We start from the raw sequence: 25,158 nt of genomic DNA on the forward strand, positions 1-25,158 counted from the left end.
ACGGCCCGGTCCGGAACCCGTTATCGAACGTTATCGCGGCCCGGGTATGATATAAACATATACGTATACATCACGTTAATTACACTACTGTACTGTACAGTACTTTGTTTTTCAAAGCTCAAAAGGAACAGTCTTATCTTTGGATCGCGCCAACAGCATACTTGACGGGCGAGGGTCACGCAACAAGTACTAAATACCAGTGACAGGCGGCATTGTGCTCAGCGGTGCAAACACAAAGGGACCTACCAAGTATAAAAAAAAGGTTAAGTGGGAAAATGTACTTAAGGGTAGGCGCAGGGACCAAATAGTTGCACAAGAACGTTGATTGTAAGCGTGAAGGAGTGAAAAAATGAGTAAACAAATCTGAAAAAAGCACATTCTACACCTCAGCCGTTCTGGTTGCCCGAAAGTAAAAGTGTGATGTCATCACCCAAAGCTGCGTTATTTTTGGATCATTAACGTTACACCTTTGAGGTGTGCCAAGTAGCCGTTAACACTGTGTGTATCCCTCCTCGGCAAGGTAGCCGTGTCCTACAAGCTGTCCTTGTCGATGTCATGTGATGTTTCAGTACATCAGCGACAATCTTGGGTAACATTCTACCTTGCACAACTTACTGTGTGCCCTAAAAGCTGAAAGAAACTGAAGGACTACTTCGTCGTCTAGGTATTTACTCTGGTATTCTTCCGCGTCTCGTGGAAAGTCCCGCCATTATATTACAAAGAGGAAGTCTCACAGTAAGCAGGCTACTAGTCTTGTCGATGTGCAGTACTTCCTACCTCCTGTCTACATTTCTCCAGTACCACCTCCTACTGTACTCACGAGTTGAACCTGGTAAGAATTTCTCAATCCGATTTGGTACACTATCAACAGGTGCTTTGCCTGTTTTCGAGTATGAGGGAGACCGAAACTATGGACTAGATTTGCGCCATTTTCTTTCTGTGGTCGTACGACCTACTGGGCTATATAGTAAAAAATGTTACCAGTTGGTAATGTTATTTTCATACGAACAGTGTACGTGTTAAGTATTATTGTCATATTTTATTGCCACAAACACAAAACTTTCCAATCTGGTTTACCAGATTTAAATAGCAGAGTTATGCCTGGTGTTTGCTAGGGTGACGCATACCATTGTGGTAAGCATGGCACGCTACATGTTGTACGTCCACCAAAAAAGGACAAAAAATAATGTTGTAAGGTTTTATCTGGTATCTGGAAACAGCAGATTCTACGTCATACAGATACCACAAATGGTGCATGCATTCGCCTGACGAGTCACGTACCTAACACTCGATTATTTACTATGTTTGCAGAGTGTCTAGTAATGTGACCCACGACCCTTATCAACGTGACGCCACACAACACGGTCTACTGCAGCTGCGAGAGAAGTAAACAAAGGTAAACGTCACCTGGAGTTTGATACTTTAAGCGGATGAGGACATAGTAGCCAGACGGCTCTCGGGTAGACTTTTATTGATGTAGCAGCTATTTCTCTTAAATGACCAAAATAATAAAAGCAATACATGTACTTTTAGAACATTTTTGCTAACGTATCAACGTTGCATGTATTCACCACAGTTACAGAAGTTACGTGATCTCTTAACAGCATATGCATGTCTTTTGTTGCAGGTTGACAGGGAACACTGCATGAGTAAACCACTGCCCTTCTGTCCATAATCATACAATTCATTCATTCAATTCGCTTGTTTAGTCTTATATTTTGTGATACAATGGCCTGTTCCAATCTTTAAGAAGGTGCATTGTTGGTGGCGATGGGTGGTATCAACATGGGGGGGGGGGTGTAAGATTGGAAGCTAGATTCTGACAAATGGTCTCTATCAGCCTTAGCTAACATGATAAGACAGTCCGAAGTCAAAGACCATGTACCCCAGTCAGGTCTGGTAGATGAGTCCAGAGTTGAGGATGTTTCCCCTCAACAGGAAGAACAGGATACCTTAAAATGCCCCATCTGTAGCAGAGAAAACTGCGATGAAGACCACGAGTCGACATTCCTCTTCAATGTAGACCAATACAAAGACCACAGTAATGACGAGCATATAAAGCTGACAGGAGAGCCCGTAGAAGGCCAGTCTTTCGCCATCTTTAAAGAGATAAAGCACTTCAAGCGACTCAGAACTGTTACGATTATTGGCTTCAAATTGGATGAATGTAGCCTGTCACATTTGTTCCAATGTACTACCATTCGGTCTCTAAAATTGTCACAATGCCAGCTGGCCCAAGTACCCCGTTCTCTTGCAAACTTAAAAGACTTAGAAATTCTCGACCTCAGTCATAATCGGCTGGTAACATTACCATCTTGGCCTATTCGCTTAATGCCCTGTTTGAAGAGTCTCAATGTAAGCCACAACAAGATAACAGTCATTGGGCGTGTTGTGAAAACACTGCGAGCTCTCAATGCTTTGGACTTGTGTTACAATGACATCGAAGAGATTCCGTTTGAAATACTTGAAATGGAAAGCTTGGAGGCTTTTTCGTGCAGTAACAACAAAATACAAGTCCTACCCCCGCTAGACCCAGCGAATGTGTCGCAGAACATAGAGTTCGTTGATCTGAGTAACAATAAGATTTGCGAAGGGCCTTCCAGCTTGCTGTTGATAAGAACTTTAAAAACATTGCTACTTGGTGGTAACCAGATAACAACGCTTCCATCAGATTTGGATTTAAATAACCTTTCTCCCATGCTACGTGTCATCGATCTTAGTGACAATAGGTTAAAGGACATACCCCTACCTCTTTGCTTTCTTCCTTCATTGGAGGAGCTAGACCTCAAGCAAAACAAAATCAACACAATAAGTGCAAACGTGAGGAGTTGTAAGAGCCTTTCAGTTCTTGACGTGTCCCGTAACAGACTAAATGAGATCCCGTCTCACGTGACTGGACTTCCGAGTCTAGTTGAGATTCATGCCTCAAACAATCAGATCAATTCTGTCAGCCCCTTGCAAAGAGATGAGTCGTCAGTGCTTGAAGTGATCGACTTAGCATCAAACAGTCTATTCTATTTCCCAGAAGCTCTCATTCAGATGGAAAGATTAAAGAAGGTCGACTTAAGTTACAATGGAATAAGACACATCCCAGAGTCTATCATGGGTATGCGTAAAGATGTTAAGCTATATCTGCGCTATAACCCCATCATTGATCCCCCCTTACAGGTGTGTCAGGCAGGCCTGTCCGCTATTCAAGCATTCTACGAAGATTTAACAACTGAGAGCAGTATCACTCAATGTCTTAAAACACTATTCTTGGGGGCCTATGAAGCAGGGAAAACCAGCCTTGTCAGAGCTCTTCAAATGAACCGTTCATCTCTGACTAAACCTGAGGAAAGAACACATGGCATAGACATAGCAGAGTTACTTCTGTCAGCCCCAAACACCCCTGATATTACATTGTCTGTGTGGGACTTTGCCGGCCAAGAAACATACTACATAACTCACCAATTCTTCCTGAGCGCAAAGGCCCTCGTGCTTTTGATTGTGGACCTTAAGAAATATGACTCGGTCATCTTTGATTCCACATGTGGGAAATGGTTGGAAAACATGATAGCTAAGGTGGGGAACCCAGTCGTCATTCCTGTGGTCACTCATATCGATAAGCTCTCGGGAGTAGAAGTAAGAGACAGGTGTGACGATTTGGCTAGAAAGCTTGCAGATCAAGAGAGAACGCGCATTGAGGATTTAAGGAGACAGCTGAAACGTATCAATGAATCACATTTGGGGCCAGAAGCAGTGGTACAAACTGTCAAAGACAGAAAGAAACAAATTGAGTCTCTTCTTGAGAAAATGCCAACAATACACCCAAAGCCCGTGCCTGTCAGCTCAGCCGAGTCACTTGAAGGCACTCAGTATTTGAAGCAAGTGATTCTCAACTATGCTGTGAATAAAGAGTACTTTCCTGAGGTAGGTCGCCCCGTACCAAAAGCGTGGGCAGACACTGAAGCTTGTGTCGAGAGAAAAGGCAAAGAGCTCAGCTTTCCATACATGACTTGGGATGAGTTCACGGCTTTACTAAAAGAGAATGTCCCAAATCTGCAGCCAGAGTCTCGAATCAAAACTGTTGCGCAATATCTCCATGATACAGGCAAGATCCTGTGGTATTCAGAAATAGAGTCGTTAAGAAATCATGTGTTTCTGAAGCCATCTTCACTTGTAGATATCTTCAGGAAGGTCATTCGGCATGATCTTGAAACAGTCATCAATTACAGTTCGGATCCTTGCTACAGAGAGGCCGAAATATCGCAAGGGGAATTTCAGAAGATGAAGAATGACTTAATTGAGAAAGGAATTCTACATACCAAACTGCTCAGGTGTCTGTGGTCAGATGTTGAAAAGAACTGTCGCTCGGGAACATTCAACGCCATTTTTCAGGTGTTGATTGAACTGATGCGACAGTTTGATCTTTGTTATGACATTGAAGAGCAACAGGAAAGAGAACTGTTACCACGGGAACGGGTCTTAAGAAGCGAAGCGCTGCCCCAGAGTTCACAGAGACTCCTGTTACCGTGGCACATAAAGGATGACATGGGGGACATGGCTAAAGCCCAATGGGAATCAGGGGAGAGTCCCATCATTTCACTTCAATATCAGTTTCCATCTTTCATCCCTCCTGGTCTGTTTGCCCGCCTCACTGTGAGAGCACACCGCCCAAAACACAACCTACACTTCGTTTTGCATTGGAAAACTGGCACCTTGTGTAAGCACAAAAGATACAGGATAATGGTGCTTTTGAAGTATGAAGCAGAAGGGCAGGCTGTTTCACTCAGTGCTAGACCAGAGAGTCCACAGCACGCTGCTGATGTCACCGTGAACAATCTATGGGAGACGCTGAAACCCTTAAGCATGGAGGTTGAAGACCTTCTGAAGCAGTGGCCAGGTTTGATATTTACATAAATATTTCATGTCGTAGCAGTATCTATACTAATATTTTATAACAGATACTTTTTCACACACAGAGGTGTTCATGATTTTAATGCCATTGCACAAAATGGTACGAACCACACTTCAATTCCTAGAAATTTCTATTTTCAACCTTGATAACAACACCCAAAAAATTAAAGGCTTTATGCTTTCCTCCCCAGGTGTCTGGTTTGACCGATTGACTGTCTGCCCGAAGTGTCACCAGCCATCATTTCCTGGGAACTGGCTACATCCCAGTTCCACACAGCCAGAAGAGATCTGCTCCCTCTGCCACGAAAGGGTTTCTGTAGAATTTCTAATGCCCCCAACACCCCCGTCTTTGGATAATATCCGCGGTAAATATTGTTAAACTTTCTCCACACTAAATAGATGCACTAACATCATATGTGAGATACAGTGTCCTTTTGTCTTCCATCTCTATATGAGTGTCACTGCTGGATACATCCGACAAGATGATGATGCACAATACACAGGTATGAATAAGAAACCTGTTGATGGTGAACTGACGTAATGGGACGTTATCTGTGAATTGCCTCTTACCTCTCATACCACACAAAACTTTGTTCATAAACAGGTATGCTTTTGGAAATGCTTGAAAGCTGTAATGGTCATGATTTCATACCACAGATTTAAAGCTTCTGAAGGAAAACTTTCAAATGTGTATCTAGGACAACTTCCTAAAAACAGGCTACCTTTTCTGCCCACATTACATTGAGACTGGTATTTTCCGGAAAAGAAAACCATTACCAGTGGTTTTATACATATATATTTATTACATATATACGGACACAAAGGTATCTGACATCTACAGGTATGTTGAACACTCAATTTTCACCATGTAATGTCTTTGTACTTTGTACAATTCTATTTTCACAGAGAAAGTATTGAGACGTTACCGGTATTTGACGATTAATGATGATGCCAACACGTACACGTACGTGTCACCGGTAGTATCCGACCGACAGCTTTTGCGCGTGGCTAAAAAGCTGGGAGCAGAGTGGGAAAGCCTCGCCATCCACATGGGGTTCACCCCAGCAGACGTGTACAAGTTCAAGTATAACCATCCCCACAACATGGAGCAACAGATCTTCACGATGCTAACAACATGGAGAAACAGGAAGGGGGGGAATTCCACACGTCAGAACTTGCAACGTTACCTCCGAGAGGCTAAAGTTGACCATGACACAATATCATCTCTGGATGATTACGAAATCCCTGAGATTGTGCTAGGTTGAAGGAGCACTGACTCCAATGGTACTTTGACATCAAATTATCTGCTACAACAAAAATGCGAAGATATACACCAAAAAATCCTCCATTTACTTGGCATTGGTTAAACTTTGTTTATAACAATATCTTTTGACAAAAGTCTCATTGCTGGACAGATTTAAATGTAGTACTGCATGGATGACTAATGTATACGTAGTGACCTATATATATATATATAGAGAGAGAGAATCACTTTGCAGCTCATTCATTTGTTACTTGAAACTATATCTAATGTATGTAACAATTACCAGCAACTTACAAACTTGAAATGGGGCAAGTATGTTTTAAGACATACTTATGGACCTCACCTTTGTGTAGACACCCTTTAATAGGTTGGAAAGAACTTTGTATGATTTCAGCATATTTCATTTCTTGACCAATATCACTGAAGTTGTACGTATTGTATATACATGACGTCATATGTTAAGATGCAAAAGAATATGTGTGTTGCTGTATATAAGTGGGGTGTAATGTACTAGTAGAAGAAACAGTATGTGCATCATAACATTGCAAACAATATTCTCATCAAGTGCCAATCTGTGTTAAGCGTCTGGTGTATATTGAAGATGATGATATTAAAGCATTTGGTGGATAAAAATGATACTAATGTCATCATTTTCTTTTCCTGGTAGGCAATAAATTTCTTCTAACACCTGCAAAAGAGAAGAAGTAAAATTATGTGAGTTGCTATAAGGCTAAATAGAATGTCATAAACGGTGGAAGCATTAGGATGATTCAATCAACGTTTGTCAATTAATTAATGAAAGAGCTAAGAAATTAGGCCAACAACTGCAGGTAGGAAAACTTAAAAAAATTGACATTGAATCTCATACTCAATTCCTAAAGGCTATCTATAGGTACAGTCGTATATACCCAAATTTGACAGAAATGATAGATCTCTGAAGGGGGTGGGATAGGACAGAGTAATCCTAGCTATGGGAGCATGCAATCATAGTTGTCTGAGGGTAGCAGAGAGGATTTGAGGAGTAAAAACTCAGATAAATGTTTCAGCAAGTGGTCGTTTTGGTCAGCACAACGCTTCTACGGCCTGGTTTTAGCAACAAACTATTCTTTTCTGGACTTCCTTCATGCAGCGGGCTCATGCATGCGAAGAACATAAGAACACTACGCTAGTGATGCTTATAATACTAAGGCTAACATTGCTAGGTTATGTCATCACCTCACTATATCTAAGTGCAATTATCGCTACGTCACAATAACATTTGTAATATCAGTTCGCATCAACCTACGTTAGCGGGTAAGGGCACACGTAATCTCCAAGAAGATCCTAGGGTGACAAAGAGACAAGGCAAATTGGCCAGGCAGTATACATTGGCCAGAGAGGGACCAATACGCCACATTAAGGCACAAGGACGGAATGCAGGACCAAGCACTAAGACCAAGATTGATGAGATAAAAGGGGACCAGGAGTCGGACGTACTTATTTCCGTCATTTATAGGGTCAGGCCTGTTTAGGTGGTGAGTGCCTTCCGTAAGAACCATGATTCTTGTGGATCATTGTGAAGCGGCTAAGAAAAGGGTGAGCACGACGTAAACAAAATGCTGAGTACAAGAACAACAGTGAGGCACGCACCCAGCATTTATTGACATATATAGGCTCGTGTGCAAAAACGCCACGGGCTCTTGTTTTTGTCCTACTCCTAGCAGCCAGGCCGCCGTTAATGTTTGACCAAGTTGTAGTGTTTTGGTCATGGGAGCTCGATAGTGAAAGTTGGTACTTTGGCCGTTAGTCAATAGCGGGCCGGGGAGGAGGATGTCTGTTGTTTGTTCAAAGTAAACGTGCACTGTTGAAAACATCCGTTAAAAACTGGTCTAAAAAAAAACTTTATCTTAAAGCAAATTTGTCTACTTTTTCAAAGGATGTTACAGAGAAATAGTTCTTGCGGTTTTTGCATCATGTCGCTAAATGCTTGCTTTAAGGAATGCGTTTTTCATGAATGATTATTGTTCTTTGTATGGGGTTCTTTGAGCACACATGTTTATTGACTTAAGACGTGGTAAATAAATAATAAAAACCACATTCCTCTCTTTATCGATCGATGTTGCATGGTTTTGTTGGATGTCGAATGTTAGCATCTTACCAAAGTTTCTTCAAAGACCAATTGTGTCTTCAAAATCGTGTCTTCAAAGACCAATTTTTGGAGGCAGTAAACTAAAATTTAAGAACTTTATGGCGAAGTCACATGGTGGCACAGGTATCCACCATCGGTAAACATTCCATGTTCTAGGCTCGCCCCAGGTTTATCATATCAAGTCCTTTTAGTAACCATGCCGCCAAAACTATTTGCTAACGCTGCAGTAACATTGCTGGCCGGTTGACTTTGGCCGTCGGTCAACATCTGGGGAAATTTTTGCTGCTTAGTCAGCGCGTTGCATTTAGAACAGTCGTCACAAAAAGTCCCTTAGAAAGCGTCATGTAAATCCCCTTCGACTGCAAGGCTGTGTGCACAGCGTGCCTAAAAATTTTTATTTAGATTAATATTTCTGGTTTGTGTGTAAACAAGTACAGGATAACCCAGAGAAACTTCCATTTGTATTGAGTCTTGGATGAGTAATGCTTTCCTCAACATTTTGTTAGCCAGAGCTCAGTCCTGAAAAACACTTTAGAACCACACGCCATTGCTGGGGGTAATATTTACTAACAGTGGACAGGTTGTGTGATGACGTTATCCCCTTGATATAGCTTTGAAGGGACTTTTCGTTAGTCACTTACCGGTTACCACATGTAACAGTATCCTTCCACGTTAAACTATGGTTCAATAAATTCCTAAGAAGTCATATCATCAGATACTAGTACAAGCCACGATTCATTTTTCAACCAAGCTATACTAAAAAAGAAGTTGTACAGTAGGTGCTGTAATGCAATGTGAACCAGTCAGAATTGCCCTAAGCAAGGTGACAGACAGTCACCGAAACGTCGGCTGTGAATAAAACACTTGGTTGTGTAAAAGAGTCTCTTTACTCAATCTTCAGATATGTATATATCACGTTAATTACACTACTTTGCTTTTCAAAGATCAAAGGGAACAGTCTTATCTTCGGCCTACATGGATTGCGCCAATAGCGTGCTTCAGAGCGGATGAAGGCCACGCAAACAAGTACTATCGCAGTGACAGGCACCTTTGTGCACAGCGGTGCAAACACAGAGGGACGTACCAAGTCAATAAGAGAAAGCGGTAAAGTGGGGCTTAAGGATAGCCACAGGGACCAAATGGCTGCACAGGAACGTTGATTGTGAACATGGTAATTCGTGGGAAAAGCCCATTCTTGTGTAGGAGTGAAGAAAAATGAGTAAACAAATAGCATATTCTAGACCACAGCACAGTCATTCTGGTCGTCCAAAAGTAAGAGTTACGTCATACCTCAAAGCCGCTATTTTGGGAACACCTTTCAGGTGTGCCAAGTTTCCGTCAACACCGTGCTTGTATCGCTCCACGGCAAGAAAGACAGTCGCAATCTGAAAGTCGGACGTTTCTGGTGCCATTTGATGCTTCAGTACATCAACGACGATCTTGGGTAATTTTTCTACCTTGCACAACTTACTGTGCGCTCTAAAATCTGAAAGAAAGTGAAGGACTACTTCGTCGTCTAGGTATTTACTCTGGTATCCGTCCGCGTCTGGTGGAAAGTCCCGCCATCAGAAAGAGGAAGTCTCACAGTGAGCAGGCTGCCAGTCCGGTCGACGTGCATTGATTCCTACTACCTGCATTCACAACGAGTTGGATCTGGTAAGGGTTTCTCAATCATTTTAGTACACTATCATCATGTGCTTTTCTTGTATGTAATCAACTTAGACCGACACTTTGGGCTCTGTAAAGAGTTGGCCTGTTTTGTTCGTCTTGGCTACTAGATTACATAGTAAAAGACCTTGACGGTTGGAAATGTAACATTTCCTATCTTCCTACGTTCATTTCATGTATGTTATCGTATCTTAGTGACACTCCTATACCTTCTTGTTCAGGTAGTGATGAATATAAAATGTAGGAGTATTACGGTAAGACTGGTGAAGATTAGAACAAAAATCACAACTTCAAGGGATCGAAGGCCTTGTAAGGTTTTGTTAACTGTTGTCTGGAAATAGATTGTGCAAGTACGGCGTAAGATCGCAGATGTTACGAATGTTTCACATGTATGAGTTGGCGACAGCGTTAGCAAAATAACGTTGCTGTCCGTGATTTTGAACTCTTATATTTAAGCAAAACAAATATTATTTGTAGATGTGTAAAATGTACCTTAATCTAGACTACCAACTGGACTGCTAATGATGATAATAGTACCAAAAGTATGTATGAACGTAGGAAACGGTATTAGCAACCTGGGTATGAATTCCAAGTGGTGCATATAATTACCCGAGCGAGACGCGTACCCAACGCTTGCTGTGCTGTTATGTTTGTACAGTACCCTGGGGAAGGTGAAACCTGAGCCACTGTCTCCATCAAAGCCACACAATACAACCTGCCACAGCCACGTGACGTGTAAACAAAGGTAAAGTTTCACCGGGTACTTTCAGTCGAATTCAGTCAGGACATGTTATTCCACGCAGTGACTCGTTTAAGTTGACCAAATGTCGGACTGTTTGCTGCCATTTGATTCATCTTTGTATAAAAGCAAAAACGACCAATGAATGTCATAGATCTTACGCTTTTTTCAACTTTATTTCTGACGCAATATTCAGTCAAGTAACGTGGTCTTTATTTGGTTGTCTTGACATTTCGTTTATGCTTGCAGGTTGACAGGATCCAACCATTGAGTGTCTCGCTGAGTATACCACAGCATTTCCGTCCCATCCCTGTCAGTGATATAATCATTTTACCATAAGGCATATAGAAGTAAATTTATATCAATCATATTCCTACAATCTAAAACTGTGTAATAGAATGGAGTTTTCCAACCTTTTACAAAGTGCAGTGGCGGTTGTAGTACCCTATGGAGGCCATGGAAGGCGGGCTCTGACAATTTTACTTGGTATGGGGGTTGCTATCTGTCTCCACTATGCAGTTAAGAAGTACCAAAACAGAGAGACTAAAGAGAACGATCAAGGACCTGAGTCAGGCCAGGTAGATAAGGAGATATCCCCTGCTGAGAATGACCACGAGTCAACTTTTCTTTTCCATCCAGAACAATACAAAGATCATGTTGACGTGGAGCATATAAAACTTACAAAGAACGACCCAGTACATGAGTCAGGCCAGGTAGATAAGGAGATATCTCCTGCTGAGAATGACCACGAGTCAACTTTTCTTTTCCATCAAGAACAATACAAAGACCATGTTGACGTGGAGCATATACAACTTACAAAACAGCCAGAAGAAGACCAATCTCTGACTATCTTTGAGGAGATAAACCAGTTCAAGCGACTGAAAACTGTAACAATCATTGGCTTGAAACTGGATGATACTAGCCTGTCAAATTTATTCCAATGCACTTCCATTCGGTCCCTCAAAATTTCAAATTGTCAGTTAGCGTCCATACCACGATCTCTGGCAAACTTAAAAGACCTAGAGATTCTCGACCTTAGTCGTAATAACCTGACAACACTACCTGCTCGGCCTATTCGCTCACTGCCCTGTCTAAAGAGTCTCAATATAAGCCATAACAAGATAACAGTCATCAGAGATGTTGTTAAAAAGCTGCAAGCCCTTCAACATTTGGACGTTTCTTACAATGCGGTCGGGGAGATTCCGTACGAAATACTTGAAATGGAAAACTTGGAGTTTTTTTCTTGCAGCCACAATAAAATAGCAAGATGGCTTGATCCATCTAACGGGGAAAGAAAGGCCAGTACATGTCATTTGGCATCTTTGAACATGTCCAGTAACTTGCTGGCAGAAGTCCCGCAAAATGTAAAGGAACTGAAGAACCTATCGGTAGTGAACTTGTCAGATAACAAGATAGGAGAAAACATACCCGACAAAATCCTAAGACAGCAAATTTCGGAGCTTTTCTATCTGCCTTCTGTGTCTACGTTAGGGCTTGGGAGTAACAACATCAAATCATTGTCATTGGACATAACGAAAGTTTCGCAAAACATAGAGTTGATTGATCTCAGTAACAATGAGATTTGCGAGGTACCCGCAGCTCTGATGTTAATGCCAACATTAAGAGCGTTGCATCTTGGCAATAACAAAATTACAAAGCTTCCAACTGATTTGGATCTAAACAAATTATCTCCTACTTTATGTGACATTGATCTGAGTAACAATGAACTAGAAGATCTACCCCTGGTCCTTTGCTTTCTTCCTTCCTTGACGAAACTGGACCTGAAGCAAAACAAAATCAGCTCAGTAAGTGAAAATGTCAAAAGTTGTAAGAGCCTTTCAGTTCTTGACGTGTCCCACAACAGGCTAAAGGAGATCCCTTCTCAAGTGATTCGCCTTCCAGAACTTAGAGTGATTGATGCCTCAAACAACCAGATCAGTTCTGTTAGCTCTCTACGAAAGGACGAATCATCTGTGGTTGAAGATGTTGCCTTAGCAGATAATTGTCTTTCCCATTTCCCAGAAGCTCTCATACAGACGAAGAGCTTAAAAAAGGTTGACTTAAGCAACAACAACATAAAGGAAATCCCAGAGACTATCATGGATATGCCAAAAGATGTAAAGCTAGAGCTGAAAGGTAACCCCATCATTGATCCGCCCTTAGAGGTCTGTCAGGCAGGGTTAGAGACAATACAGGCATTCTACGAAGACTTGACAACGGCCAGCAGTATCACACAGTGTCTCAAAACACTGTTCCTAGGGACATATGAAGCAGGGAAGACCAGCCTTGTTAGGGTGTTCCAATTGGATCGCTCCAATCTAACTAAAACCGGGGAAAGAACTGACGGTATAGAAGTTGCAGAGCTTCATCTTTCAGCCCCAAATACCTCCGATATTACATTATCTGTGTGGGACTTTGCTGGTCAGGAAACATACTACATAACTCACCAATTCTTCTTGAGTGCAAAGGCTCTCATGCTCCTAGTTGTGAACTTGGAGGAATACGATTCTGCCAGATTTTATTCAACATGTGGAAACTGGATGGAAAATATGATAGCTAAAGTGGGGAACCCAGTCGTCATCCCTGTTGCTACTCATATTGATAAACTGGAGCCTGAAGAAGTAGAACGTAGGTGTAAATATTTGGCCAAAAAACTTGAAGATCAAGAAAAAAGACGTGTAGAAAGTCTTCAGAGACAACTTGAACGTATCGATGAATCATTGGCAATTTCTAAGAAAGGTGCCAGAGACAGAAAGAAACAAATTGAGTCTCTTCTTCAGAAAAGGCCAACAATACATGCAAACCCTGTGCCTGTCAGCTCAGCTGAGTCGCTTGAAGGAATCCAGTATTTGAAGCAAGTGATCCTCAACTATGCTGTAGATAGAGAGTTATTTCCCGAGGTAGGTCGCCCCGTACCAAAAGCTTGGGCAGACGCTGAAGCTTGTGTCGAGAGGAAGGGAGAAGAGCTCAGCTTTCCCTACATGACTTGGTATGAGTTCACGTCCTTACTAAAGAAGAACGTCCCTAACTTGCAGTCAGAGTCTCGAATCCAAACTGTTGCACAATATCTCCACGATACCGGCAAGATTCTGTGGTATTCAGACATAAAGTCGTTAAAACGCCATGTGTTTCTGAAGCCATCTTCACTTGTAAATATTTTTAGGAAGGTTATTCGTTATAACTTTGAAGACGCTATTGATTATGAGTCTGATTCTTGCTTCAGAGAGGCCGAAATACCACCAGCTGAGTTTCAGAAGATGAAAATTGACTTGGTTAAGAAAGGAGTACTCCATACCAAATTGCTACGGTGTCTGTGGTCGGACGTTAAAGTGAAATGTCGTCAGGAAACATTCGATGTCATTTTCAATATGCTAATTGAACTGATGCGACAGTTTGATCTTTGTTATGACCTTGACGATGATATTAGTAACACCAAAAGCAACGACTGTATTCCAGAGAGACTTTTGTTACCTTGGCACCTAACAGAGGACCTGGCAGACATGGCAAAGACCCAATGGGAATCAGGGGGAAGTCCCATCATTTCACTCCAGTACCAGTTTCCATCTTTCATCCCTCCTGGTCTGTTTGCCCGCCTGACTGTCAGGGCCCATCGCCCAAAATGCAAGCTGCATTTTGTTTTACACTGGGCTACTGGCGCATTGTGTAAGCATAAAGAGAAGAGTACATTTGTGCTTCTAAAGAATGAGGGTACGGAAAGGCTGGTGGTATCACTGAGTGCTAGACCAGAGAGCACACATCGGTATGTGGAAGAAGAGCCCCTTCATGATTTATGGATGACGCTGGTTGTCTTAAGTCTGGAGGTTGAACAACTCCTGAAACAGTGGCCAGGTGTGAGCTTTGCTTAGCATATGTCATGAACTACTCTTCTCTATGATCAACATTTTAACCCGTATTAAAGCTTTTGACTTTACGGTCCCGATAAAAACCTGATTATTTTGCACATTTATTTAGTTAGTATATTTAAAAGAGGGTAAAAGACGGATCAAAAGAAAATGTGGTGCTAGTGTGTACTTCACTTTGTACTTTTAACCCAATAAGCTAATTTTTCACTGGTAGGATAACGATATTTTCTTTTCGTATATACATGTACCAATCAAATCCCTCAGATTACACCCCCTATCAAGCACAGTGGAATGAATAATTGGATTTAATTATGTACGTGAGCTAACGTCATTTTTAATTCCTGAATAGCCTACATATCTGTAAAAGTTATTATTTGATGTTTCCTACCACAGGTGTTCGGTTTGACCGGTTCACTGTCTGTCCCAAGTGTGATCAACCATCATTTCCTGGGGAATGGCTACAATGGAGCATAAGCGGGCCCGGAGATGTGATATGCTCTTTCTGTAGTGAAAGAGTGTATTGTCAGTATTTATTACCACCGCGGGATCTATATATGTCGGAAGTTGGACGTGTGTTGGGTAAGAAAAGCGTATGTTCTAAAAATAATGCACCTCTGAAATGATTTGGTGTCATCTGTTTTGGTAGCCTAGTTACTGAAACTAATTTAGCTGCCAAGTCTCTTTCGTCGGACAAAAGAGACTTGGCAGCTAACTTAGGTTTGGTATTAAACCACTTATGTTTGACCTCCGTAACATGTCTGTATAAACGTAACGTATAAAAATATATACAACTAGAATTCCGAGATCTCATACCTCCATGAAATATGATCTTGATATGTAAATGTAAATTTCTTCTTTAATTGTGCAAATGACCTCTGCATTAACATGATATATGCATCGTGATGTATGTTAATTCTCATCATTCACCATTACGAAATCATAGAATTTTCGCATTAATTATGCAAATTATGGCATCATTTGCATAATTAGTATCTGTTGAAGTTCAGCCTGCCATAGGTTACATACATTACATGTATGTAAGTAGTATAATGTAAAACACTGTAATTATAGAATTTCCTCATTAATTATGCAAATAAAGTCCTCATTTACATAATTTGCATTTAATTATGTACATCTCTCTCTCAGCTACCTACACACCAAAAATAATGAAGACATTCTCATCATTCACCATTACGAAATCATATAATTTTCGCATTAATTATGCAAATTAGGTCATCATTTGCATAATTAGTATCTGTTGAAGGTCCGCCTGCCATAGGTTACATACATTAAATGTATGTAAGTAGTATAATGTAAAACACTGTAATTATAGAATTTCCTAAATAATTATGCAAATAAAGTCCTCATTTGCATAATTTGCATTTAATTATATACATCTCTCTCTCAGCTACCTACACACCAAAAATAATGAAAATATGTTGTTCCTGTCTGGACTTATTGGCTTTTAAACATTTCGCCAGAAAGTGCCCTGCAGTTCCAGAACTTTCCGCTAGGGGGCCCAAACTCATATGACTTCTTCCCAAGCACGAGAGCTACCTTCCATCAAAATTTCATGACCCTAGCATGTCCAGATCGCGAGATATCAAAACCGGAAGTTGCGCTGCAGTACCAAGGGAAGCCACTAGGGGGACCAAAATCTCATCATTTCCAGTTTTCGTCACACCCTACCAACACACCAAGTATGAAACCAATCCATCCAGGCGTTCTTGAGTTATCTTGTTGACCAACAGACAGACAGATAAACGCAACTGAAAATATAACCTCCATGACACATTTCATGGAGGTAATGAATCAGGTAGCAATTTTCTATACAGCTAAACTAAATAGCGGTCGTGATACTATCTTCAGTCCAATAATGCAGTCACATTGTCTAAAATCATTTTCATGACCTAAAAAGCTGCAGCTATGCTGATAATGCCAACTTTAACCATAGTTCTTTAATGTGCGTGGGGTATGGCTCTCCCAAAACACGGGACGTCCACCGTCCTATCCGAGGGAAGTCCCTAACCGAAGCTAGGTACCCATTTCCACCTGAGTGAAGTGAGGAAAGTTGTGTAAAGTGCCTTTTCCAAGGGCACAAGATCGGTGACATGGGCAGGGTTCAAACCCGCGACGGTGTGAGTCGAACGCGCTACCGACCGCGCCACACGACCCCCCACTGACTTTGAAAAAATAAGATGACTGAATTTAAATATTCATGTACAAATGGATTTGATTAATTGGCAATATCACATCTAAATGAAATGCAACAATGTATCAAACCTTCAACGTAAAAATAGAAGACTAAATTTAGCCACAGCCTTGCCTTGTCGATGGACGTTTACCACATACTAGTAGTTGCCCATTTTAGGCATGTTGACCACCATCGAAGGCAACAAAATAATTTTCGAAATCAGGAGAAAATCAATGTGCGTGCTGATGCCATCCCTAAAACTTACATGTACTTGCTGATGCCTAACTAATCTATTGCGCATTCTCTGTCCGCAGCAAGAATTGCGGAAGACTTCGACAAGAATCTAGAATCTAGAATGCCCGACCATTTGCTTTTGTGCGTGGCTAAAAAGCTGGGAGCAGAGTGGGAAAGACTCGCCATCCACATGGGTTTCACCAAAGCAAATGTGTACAAGTTCAAGTGTGATCATCTCTACAACACGGACCAACAGATCCTCGCGATGCTGACCACATGGAGAGACCGAAAGGGGAGGAACGCGACAAGACAGGAGTTGCAGCGTGTACTTATAGAGGCAGGAGTTGACGTGATATCATGTCTGTAAATGTAACGCGAATAGTTGGAAAGCTTGATCATGTGGGGAGCCAAAGTATATGACGATGAAGTGATTCACCTATGAGTGTTGCACCTCTTGTAAATCTGAGGTTTAACTGATAGCAAATCACCAGCTTTTTGTCACATGTAGATTTTCTGTTTATAGCCAGTCCAAGATTATTAGAGATGAAGAGTTGCAAGGCTTTCCATTGAGTGAGGTTGTGATCGGTCAGACATGCTGTATGTAAAACATACCAGTTTTATGGTGTCTTCTATGATGGTGCTGTTGGACGAAAGTCGTATTGCTTGACAGACTATCAATTGGCATGTTTATAATATTGTATAATATTGTATAATACAAATCCATATATATCAATATATCTGTGTGTAAACAATACAGGAGTGCAGTTTGTATCTTGTAGAACTCCTGGAGTGGTCAATCAACTTCTGTATGAGGTTAGCTTGTTACTTTAATCTGTTGATATATATACTGTAATTCAGCAATTGGCCATATATGTATATTTGAAAATGTGCAGGAACAATGTATGGCAATATATTGACTTTTTTCTGCATCAAAATACAAAACCATTGATGAAATTTGTATTTTAGTACACTTGACTGACCAACAGTACTGGTAGTGTTAGTACAGCTGTACATATTATTTCCCCAGGTCATGTCTGCAGACGTTATAGTACCAGACTGTTATGCCAAGTATTGTTAGAGAAGAGAAGAAAGGAAGTTACTTTAACTTACATTGTAGTTCTATTGGGAACTCTTGTATGTTATGTTACTACTAGTTCTATTGGGAACTCTTGTATGTTATGTTACTACTAGTTCTATTGGGAACTATTGTATGTTATGCTACTACTAGTTCTATTCGGAATTTATATATGTTTGTTGTAGATAGCTCCAAATTCTGGATTCGTTTGTTTATTTCCATGGGCCTAACGAAATCGAATAAATTTGAGATCAACAATATTCTGTACAAGCTAGTAGATACGCGTATATCACATAGTTACACTCTTTTATATAAGTGTTCAAAGAGAGTGAATCAAACTGAATAGCTGAATAGTATACCTTTCAACACCCGTGACCCAATGATCTCGCCAAAAGCATGCTTGGTGGGTGGAGGTCACGTAAACCAGTCCCGGGCTATATCAGTGACAGGTGTCATTGTTCTCCGTGGTGGCAAAGGGACGTAACAAGACGAATTACCGAAGGGGTGTAAACTAAAAGTGAGGGGGGGGGGGGAGTAAACTAAATGATAGCTACGTGGACAAAACTTTGCAGAAGAATGTTGATTGTGAACATGGAAACCCATCTCCATAAACTAAGTAAAGTAAAATAAGTAAGGAAATTGAAAAGAAATCACATTCTACCCCTTAGCCGTTCTAGTTCGCGCCAAAGTAAAAACAGTTATCTGATCCCCCAGGATCAAAGCCGCGCTATTTCGGGAACATTACACCTCTTTTACAGGTGTGCCAAGTACCTGTTAACACTGTCCATGTATCGCTCCACGGGAAGATAGTCGCATTCGTAATCTTGGCCTTGATGGTGTCATTTGCTGCTTGGTTGCATCAGTGACAATGGTGGGGTACATTCCCCCCCTTGCACAACTGAATCTGTGCTATAAACGCTCAAGGCAGTGAAGGACTACTTCCTCACCTGGAAATCTACCTGATATCCTTCCGCGTCTGGTGGAAAGTCCCGCCATTAGAAAGAGGAAGTTTCAAAGTGAGCAGGCTGCCCGTCCGGTCGACGTGCAGTGATTACTACTGCCTGTCTAAACTTCTCCAATACTACCTCCTACTGAACTCACAGCGAGTTGGATCTGGTAAGGGTTTCTCAATCATTTTTGGTACACTGTCATCATTTGCATTGCTTGTATGTAGTAAACTTTAAGCAAGTAGAGACCGACACTTCGGGTTCTATTAAGAGTCGGCCTGTTTTGTTCGTCTAGGCTGATGGATAACATACTAGTAGACGTTGACGGTTGGAAATGTAACATTTCATATCTTCCTTCGTACATGTTATGTATGTTATCATTTCTTAGTGACACTGCTCTACCTTCTTGTTTAAGTCTTGTTTGAGTAGTCATGATAATGGCTATGACTAGAGTTACCGCATGTCATTACGGTAAGACAGATTAGAAGTAAAAAAAAATCAAAACCTTCAAGGGATCGCAGGCATTGTATCGTTTTGTTCACTGTTGTCTGGAAATAGATTCTGCAAGTACGGCATAAGATCGCAGAATGTTAAGAATGTTTCACGAATATAATTTAGCACGAAAACGTTGCTCTACGTGATTGTGAACTCTCATCTTTAAGATTACTTGTAAAATATACTTTAACCTAGACTACCAACTGGACTGCCAATGGTGATGAGACTACCAAAAATATGTATGGACGTAGGAAACGGGAGGTTGCTAATACCTACGAAAGCTGGAAATGAACTCCAAGTGGTGCATATAATTACCCGAGCGAGACGCGTACCCAACGCTTGCTGTGTTGTTTTGTTTGTACAGTACCCTGGGGAAGGTGAAACCTGAGTCAGTGTCTCCATCAACGCCGCACAATACAACCCGCCACAGCCACAAGACGTGTAAACAAAGGTAAAGTTTCACCTGGTATTTTTCATCAGCTGAATTTCGTCAAAATATAACTCGTTTTCTTTGACCAAATGTTGAGATACTGGTCTCTTATTTGTCTGTAGGAAAAAATGACCAATGAATGTCATATATATATAGCTTTTCTGCTTTTTAAAAACCTGATTACTGCAATATTCAGTCAAGTTACAGTAGTTACATGGTCTTTTTAACATTATGTTTTTGTTTGCAGGTTGACCATCCCTTGAGTGTCTCACTGAGTATACCACAGCCCTTCTGTCCATTCTTGTCATTGATATAATCATTTTACCAGATCATAAAAGTACATTTTCCCAATTTCATTAGTTCAATCTAAAAGAATGGAGTTTTTCAATCTTTTAGAAAACACGTTGGCGGTGACAGAACCCTATGGAGGGCATGTAAGATGGGTTCTGACGATTTTGCTTGGCATGGTGGTTGCTATCTGTCTTCACTATGTGGTGAAGGCGTACCTAACCAGAAAAGCAGAAGGCTCAAAATCAACTCAACAACTAGGTCAGATAGATGAGCCTAGGGTTGAGGATATGTCTTTTGATGAGGATATGTCTTTTCTACAGACTGGACAGGATCCCTTAACTTCTCCTATCTGTACGAAAGAAAAATGTACTGACGACCACGAGTCAACATTTCTTTTCTACCAAGAACAATACAAAGATAATGTTGATGTAGAGCATATAAAGCTTACAAAACAGTCAGAAGAAGGCCAACCTCTGGCCATCTTTGAAGAGGTAAACCAATTCCAGCTATTGAAAACTGTAACAATCATTGGCTTGGAACTGGATGATACTAGCCTGTCCAATTTATTTCAATGCACTTCCATTCGGTCCCTCAAAATGTCAAATTGTCAGTTGGCCTCCATACCACGATCTCTGGCAAACTTAAAAGACCTAGAAATTCTCGACCTTAGTCATAATAACCTGACGACACTACCATCTAGGCCTATTCGCTCAATGCCCTGTCTGAAGAGTCTCAATGTGAGCCATAACAAGTTAACAGCTATTGGAGCTGTGGTTAGAAAACTTCAAGCTCTTCGAAATTTGGACGTTTCTTACAACAACATCGGAGACATTCCGTACGAAATACTTGAAATGAAAAGCTTGGAGTTTTTTTCTTGCAGCCACAACAAGATAACAAGATGGCTTCATCCATCTAATGGGGAAATAGAGGCCAGTACATGTCCTTTGAAATCTCTGAACATGTCAAGTAACTTGTTGGCAGATGTTCCCCACAATGTAAAACAACTAAAACACTTATTGGTGGTGAACCTCTCAGATAACAAGATAGGAGAAAACAAAACCAACAAAATCATAAGTCAGCAAATTTCTGAGCTTTTCTATCTACCTTCTGTGTCTACATTAGGGCTTGGGGGTAACAACATCAAATCATTGTCATTGGACATAACGAAAGTTTCCCAAGACATAGAGTTGATTGATCTCAGTAACAATGAGATTGGCGAGGTGCCTGAAGCTCTGCTGTTGATGCCAACATTGAGAGCGTTGCATCTTGGCAATAACAAAATTACAAAGCTTCCAACTGACTTGGATCTAAACAAACTATCTCCTACTTTATGTGACATTGATCTGAGTAACAATAAACTAGATGATCTGCCCCTGGTCCTTTGCTTTCTTCCTTCGTTGACGAAACTGGACCTGAAGCAAAACAAAATCAGCGCAGTAACCCAAAATGTCAAAAGTTGTAAGAGACTTTCAGTTCTTGACGTGTCACACAATAAGCTAAAGGAGATCCCGTCTCATGTGATTCGCCTTCCAGAACTTAGAGTGATTCATGCCTCAAACAACGAGATCAGTTCTGTCAGTGCAATGCGAAAGGACGAATCGTCTATTGTGGAAGTGGTTGCTTTAGCCAAGAATTGTCTCTCCCATTTCCCAGAAGCTCTCATACAGATGAAGAGCGTACAAAAGGTTGACTTAAGTAACAATAATATCAAGGAAATCCCTGAGACTATCATGGACATGCCCAAAGATGTTAAGCTAGAGCTGAAAGGTAACCCCATCATTGATCCGCCCTTACAGGTCTGTCAGGCAGGGTTAGAGACAATACAGGCATTCTACGAAGACTTAACAACGGCCAGCAGTATCACTCAGTGTCTCAAAACACTGTTCCTAGGGACCTATGAAGCTGGGAAGACCAGCCTTGTTAGGGTGTTCCAATTGAAACGCTCCGACCTGACAAAACCCGATGAAAGAACACATGGTATAGAGATAGCAGAAATCCGTCTTTCAGCCCCAAATACTCCCAACATTACGTTATCTGTGTGGGATTTTGCTGGTCAGGAAACATACTACATAACCCACCAATTCTTCTTGAGCGCAAAGGCTCTCATTCTACTAGTTGTGAACTTGGAGGAATGCGATTCTGCCAGATTTTATTCAACATGTGGAAACTGGGTGGAAAATATGATAGCTAAGGTGGGTAACCCTGTCGTCATCCCTGTTGCTACTCATATTGATAAACTATCAACTGCAGAGGTAGAACGCAGGTGTAAGGATTTGGCCAAAAAGCTGGAAGATCAAGAAAAAAGACGTGTAGAGAGTCTACAGAAACAACTAGAACGTATCGACGAATCATTGGCAATTTCAAAGGAAGTTACCAAAGACAGAAAGAAACAAATCGAAACCCTTTTAATGAAAAGGCCAACAATACACCCAGAACCTGTGCCAGTCAGCTCAGCTGAGTCACTTGCTGGCATTCAGTATTTGAAGCAAGTGATCCTCAATTATGCTGTAAATAAAGAATACTTTCCTGAGGTCGGACGCCCCGTACCAAAAGCGTGGGCAGACACTGAAGCTTGTGTCGAGAAAAAGGGCAAAGAGCTAAGCCTTCCATACATGACTTGGGATGAGTTCAAGGCTCTATTAAAAGCAAATGTCCCGAATCTGCAGCCAGAATCTCGAATTCAAACTGTTGCGCAATACCTCCACGATACAGGCAAGATTCTATGGTATGCAGAAATAGAGTCGTTAAGAAACCACGTGTTTCTGAAGCCAGCTTCCCTTGTAGACATCTTCAGGAAGGTCATTCGGCATGATCTTGAGACAGTGATCAATTATAGTTCTGATCCTTGCTACAGAGACGCTGAAATATCACAAGCTGAATTTCTGAAGATGAAAATTGACTTGGTTGAGAAGGGAATTCTACACACCAAATTGCTCAGGTGTCTGTGGTCTAATGTTGAAAAGGAATGTCGCTCGGGAACATTCGATACAATTTTTCAGGTGTTGATTGAACTGATGCGACAGTTTGATCTTTGTTATGACATTGAAGAGCAACAGGAAAGAGCATTGTTACCACGGGAACTTAAACAGGTCTTAGGAAGCAAAGCACAGCCCCAGAGTTCACAGAGACTCCTGTTACCGTGGCACATAAAGGAAGACATGGGGGACATGGCTAAAGCCCAATGGGAATCAGGGGTGAGTCCCATCATTTCACGTCAGTACCAGTTTCCATCTTTCATCCCTCCTGGTCTGTTTGCCCGCCTCACTGTAAGATCACACCACCCAAAACACAACCTGCACTTTGTTTCACATTGGAACACTGGCATGCTGTGTAAGCACGAAAGACACAGAGTACTGGTACTTTTGAAGTATGAGGAGGCAGAAGGGCAGGTGGTTTCACTCAGTGCTAGACCTGAGCACACTGGTACTTCTCAGTACTTCACGCTTTCCATTATGTGGATGACGTTGAAAGACTTAAGCTTGGAGGTTGAAGACCTTCTGAAGCAGTGGCCAGGTTTGATATTTGCATAATTCTTTTATGTTGTACCAATATCTATAAACATTTTGTATCAAATACTGTCATTGCACAATGTTGTACCAAGTAAACAGACCACATTTAATTTACTTCAATTTTTTATTTCAAACCCTGAGAATAACGCCTTAAGAATTAAAGGCTTGATGTTTTCTACCACAGGTGTCCAGTTTGACCAATTAACTGTCTGCCCGAAGTGTCACCAGCCATCATTTCCTGGGAACTGGCTACAGCCCAGTTCCATACGGTTAAGAGAAGTGATCTGCACTCTCTGCCACGAAAGGGTCTCTGTAGAATATCTAATGCCCCAACCATACAGGCCAGATCTATCGGCATGGTCTCTTGGCGGCCAAGGTAAATGTAATATTTGTGTAGACTTCCTCCACACTAACTGTATACAGTAGTAATTCATTAATTTCATTCGCGATGCAATATCATACATGAGATGCAATGTCCCTTTCTCTTACAACTCTATATGATTTTCAGAATACCCAAGTATAAATAAGAAATCTGTTGATGGCGGACTGGCTTAATGGGAATTTATCAGAACATACCTCTTATATCACACAAAACTTTGATCGTAAACTGTTATGGTCTGGACAATTCTTGATAGTTGTCATGGTCATTGCTTCCACAACATACTACAGATTTAAAGTTTCTGAATGAAAACTTTTAAGTGTGTATCAAGACAACTTCCTTAAGCAACATACCTTTTTTTCTTATATTGTATTGAAGGTGGTGTTTTCACTTCCATGAATAGTTTGGTCATCACTTGTACTCTTTGCACATAGTGGCATCTGACATCTACGTTTACCACTACGTCTTGTAGTATCGTCATGGGGTAGCTAAACTGTACAGTTTTATCTTTACAGCATATCAACCTACCTTCAGTGATCGTTTGAATTCTCTTCGAGTCCAATACTTAAATGTTGCCCTTCAACGCGAGACATTATCCGACCGACAGCTTTTACACGTTGCTACAAAGTTGGATTCAGACTGGGAAAGCGTGGCCATCCACATGGGTTTCCTCAAATCGGAGGTGGACGAATTCAAGTCAAATAATCCTTACAATGCACGGCAACAGAAGTTCACGATGCTGACGACATGGAGAGACCGCTTAGGAAGGAATGCAACAAGTCAGGAATTGCGGCGTGTACTGCAAGTGGCAGGAGTTGACTATGACATAATATCATTACTGGATCCCTATCGTATCGTTCAAGATATTAAATTTGAAGAAGGTTGAGAGAGAGAGAGAGAGAGAGAGAGAATCACTTTGCGGAGGATTCATTTGTTACTTGAAACTATATCTAATATATGCAACAACTACCAACAGCTTACAATACTTGAAATTGGACAAGTATGTTTTAAAACATACCTATACACCTCAACTGTTGTATAGA

At 41.2% G+C, this 25,158-nt stretch overlaps 3 protein-coding genes across 3 annotated transcripts; all 3 read left to right on the forward strand.

Moving 5' to 3' along the window:
• The first annotated feature begins 1,803 nt into the window (after positions 1–1,803).
• LOC109481547 (malignant fibrous histiocytoma-amplified sequence 1 homolog) lies at positions 1,804–6,788 on the forward strand. The gene is made up of 3 exons (XM_019784139.1): positions 1,804–4,885; positions 5,091–5,264; positions 5,881–6,788. The coding sequence occupies exons 1-3, from the start codon at positions 1,852–1,854 to the stop codon at positions 6,162–6,164; spliced, it is 3,492 nt and encodes a 1,163-aa protein (XP_019639698.1). The 5' UTR covers positions 1,804–1,851; the 3' UTR covers positions 6,165–6,788.
• A 4,398-nt stretch (positions 6,789–11,186) lies between these two features.
• Positions 11,187–17,356, forward strand: LOC109481040 (malignant fibrous histiocytoma-amplified sequence 1 homolog). The gene is made up of 3 exons (XM_019783518.1): positions 11,187–12,184; positions 12,416–13,326; positions 17,070–17,356. The coding sequence occupies exons 1-3, from the start codon at positions 11,187–11,189 to the stop codon at positions 17,354–17,356; spliced, it is 2,196 nt and encodes a 731-aa protein (XP_019639077.1).
• Positions 17,357–20,203: 2,847 nt separating this feature from the next.
• LOC109481051 (malignant fibrous histiocytoma-amplified sequence 1 homolog) lies at positions 20,204–23,941 on the forward strand. Its single transcript, XM_019783529.1, has 4 exons — positions 20,204–21,246; positions 21,415–21,744; positions 21,793–22,419; positions 23,921–23,941. Exons 1-4 carry the CDS (start codon positions 20,311–20,313, stop codon positions 23,939–23,941), a joined length of 1,914 nt encoding a protein of 637 aa, XP_019639088.1. The 5' UTR covers positions 20,204–20,310.
• Positions 23,942–25,158: the final 1,217 nt, after the last annotated feature.

The sequence above is a fragment of the Branchiostoma belcheri genome, unplaced genomic scaffold (assembly GCF_001625305.1).
Source record: "Branchiostoma belcheri isolate BF01 breed outbred unplaced genomic scaffold, Haploidv18h27 scaffold109, whole genome shotgun sequence".
Lineage (NCBI taxonomy): Eukaryota > Metazoa > Chordata > Leptocardii > Amphioxiformes > Branchiostomatidae > Branchiostoma > Branchiostoma belcheri.

Coding starts and splice junctions, on each gene's coding strand:
- LOC109481040 (XM_019783518.1), top strand. CDS start 11,187: ATGGGGGTTGCTATCTGTCTCCACTATGCAGTTAAGAAGTACCAAAAC. Junction 12,185..12,415: donor TATCTGCCTTCTGTGTCTAC/GTTAGGGCTTGG, acceptor CATTGATCTGAG/TAACAATGAACTAGAAGATC. Junction 13,327..17,069: donor GGAGCCTGAAGAAGTAGAAC/GTAGGTGTAAAT, acceptor CTCTGTCCGCAG/CAAGAATTGCGGAAGACTTC.
- LOC109481051 (XM_019783529.1), top strand. CDS start 20,311: ATGGAGTTTTTCAATCTTTTAGAAAACACGTTGGCGGTGACAGAACCC. Junction 21,247..21,414: donor AACAACTAAAACACTTATTG/GTGGTGAACCTC, acceptor CAAGACATAGAG/TTGATTGATCTCAGTAACAA. Junction 22,420..23,920: donor TGGAAAATATGATAGCTAAG/GTGGGTAACCCT, acceptor TTTCTACCACAG/GTGTCCAGTTTGACCAATTA.
- LOC109481547 (XM_019784139.1), top strand. CDS start 1,852: ATGATAAGACAGTCCGAAGTCAAAGACCATGTACCCCAGTCAGGTCTG. Junction 4,886..5,090: donor CCTTCTGAAGCAGTGGCCAG/GTTTGATATTTA, acceptor TTTCCTCCCCAG/GTGTCTGGTTTGACCGATTG. Junction 5,265..5,880: donor GTCTTTGGATAATATCCGCG/GTAAATATTGTT, acceptor TGTCACCGGTAG/TATCCGACCGACAGCTTTTG.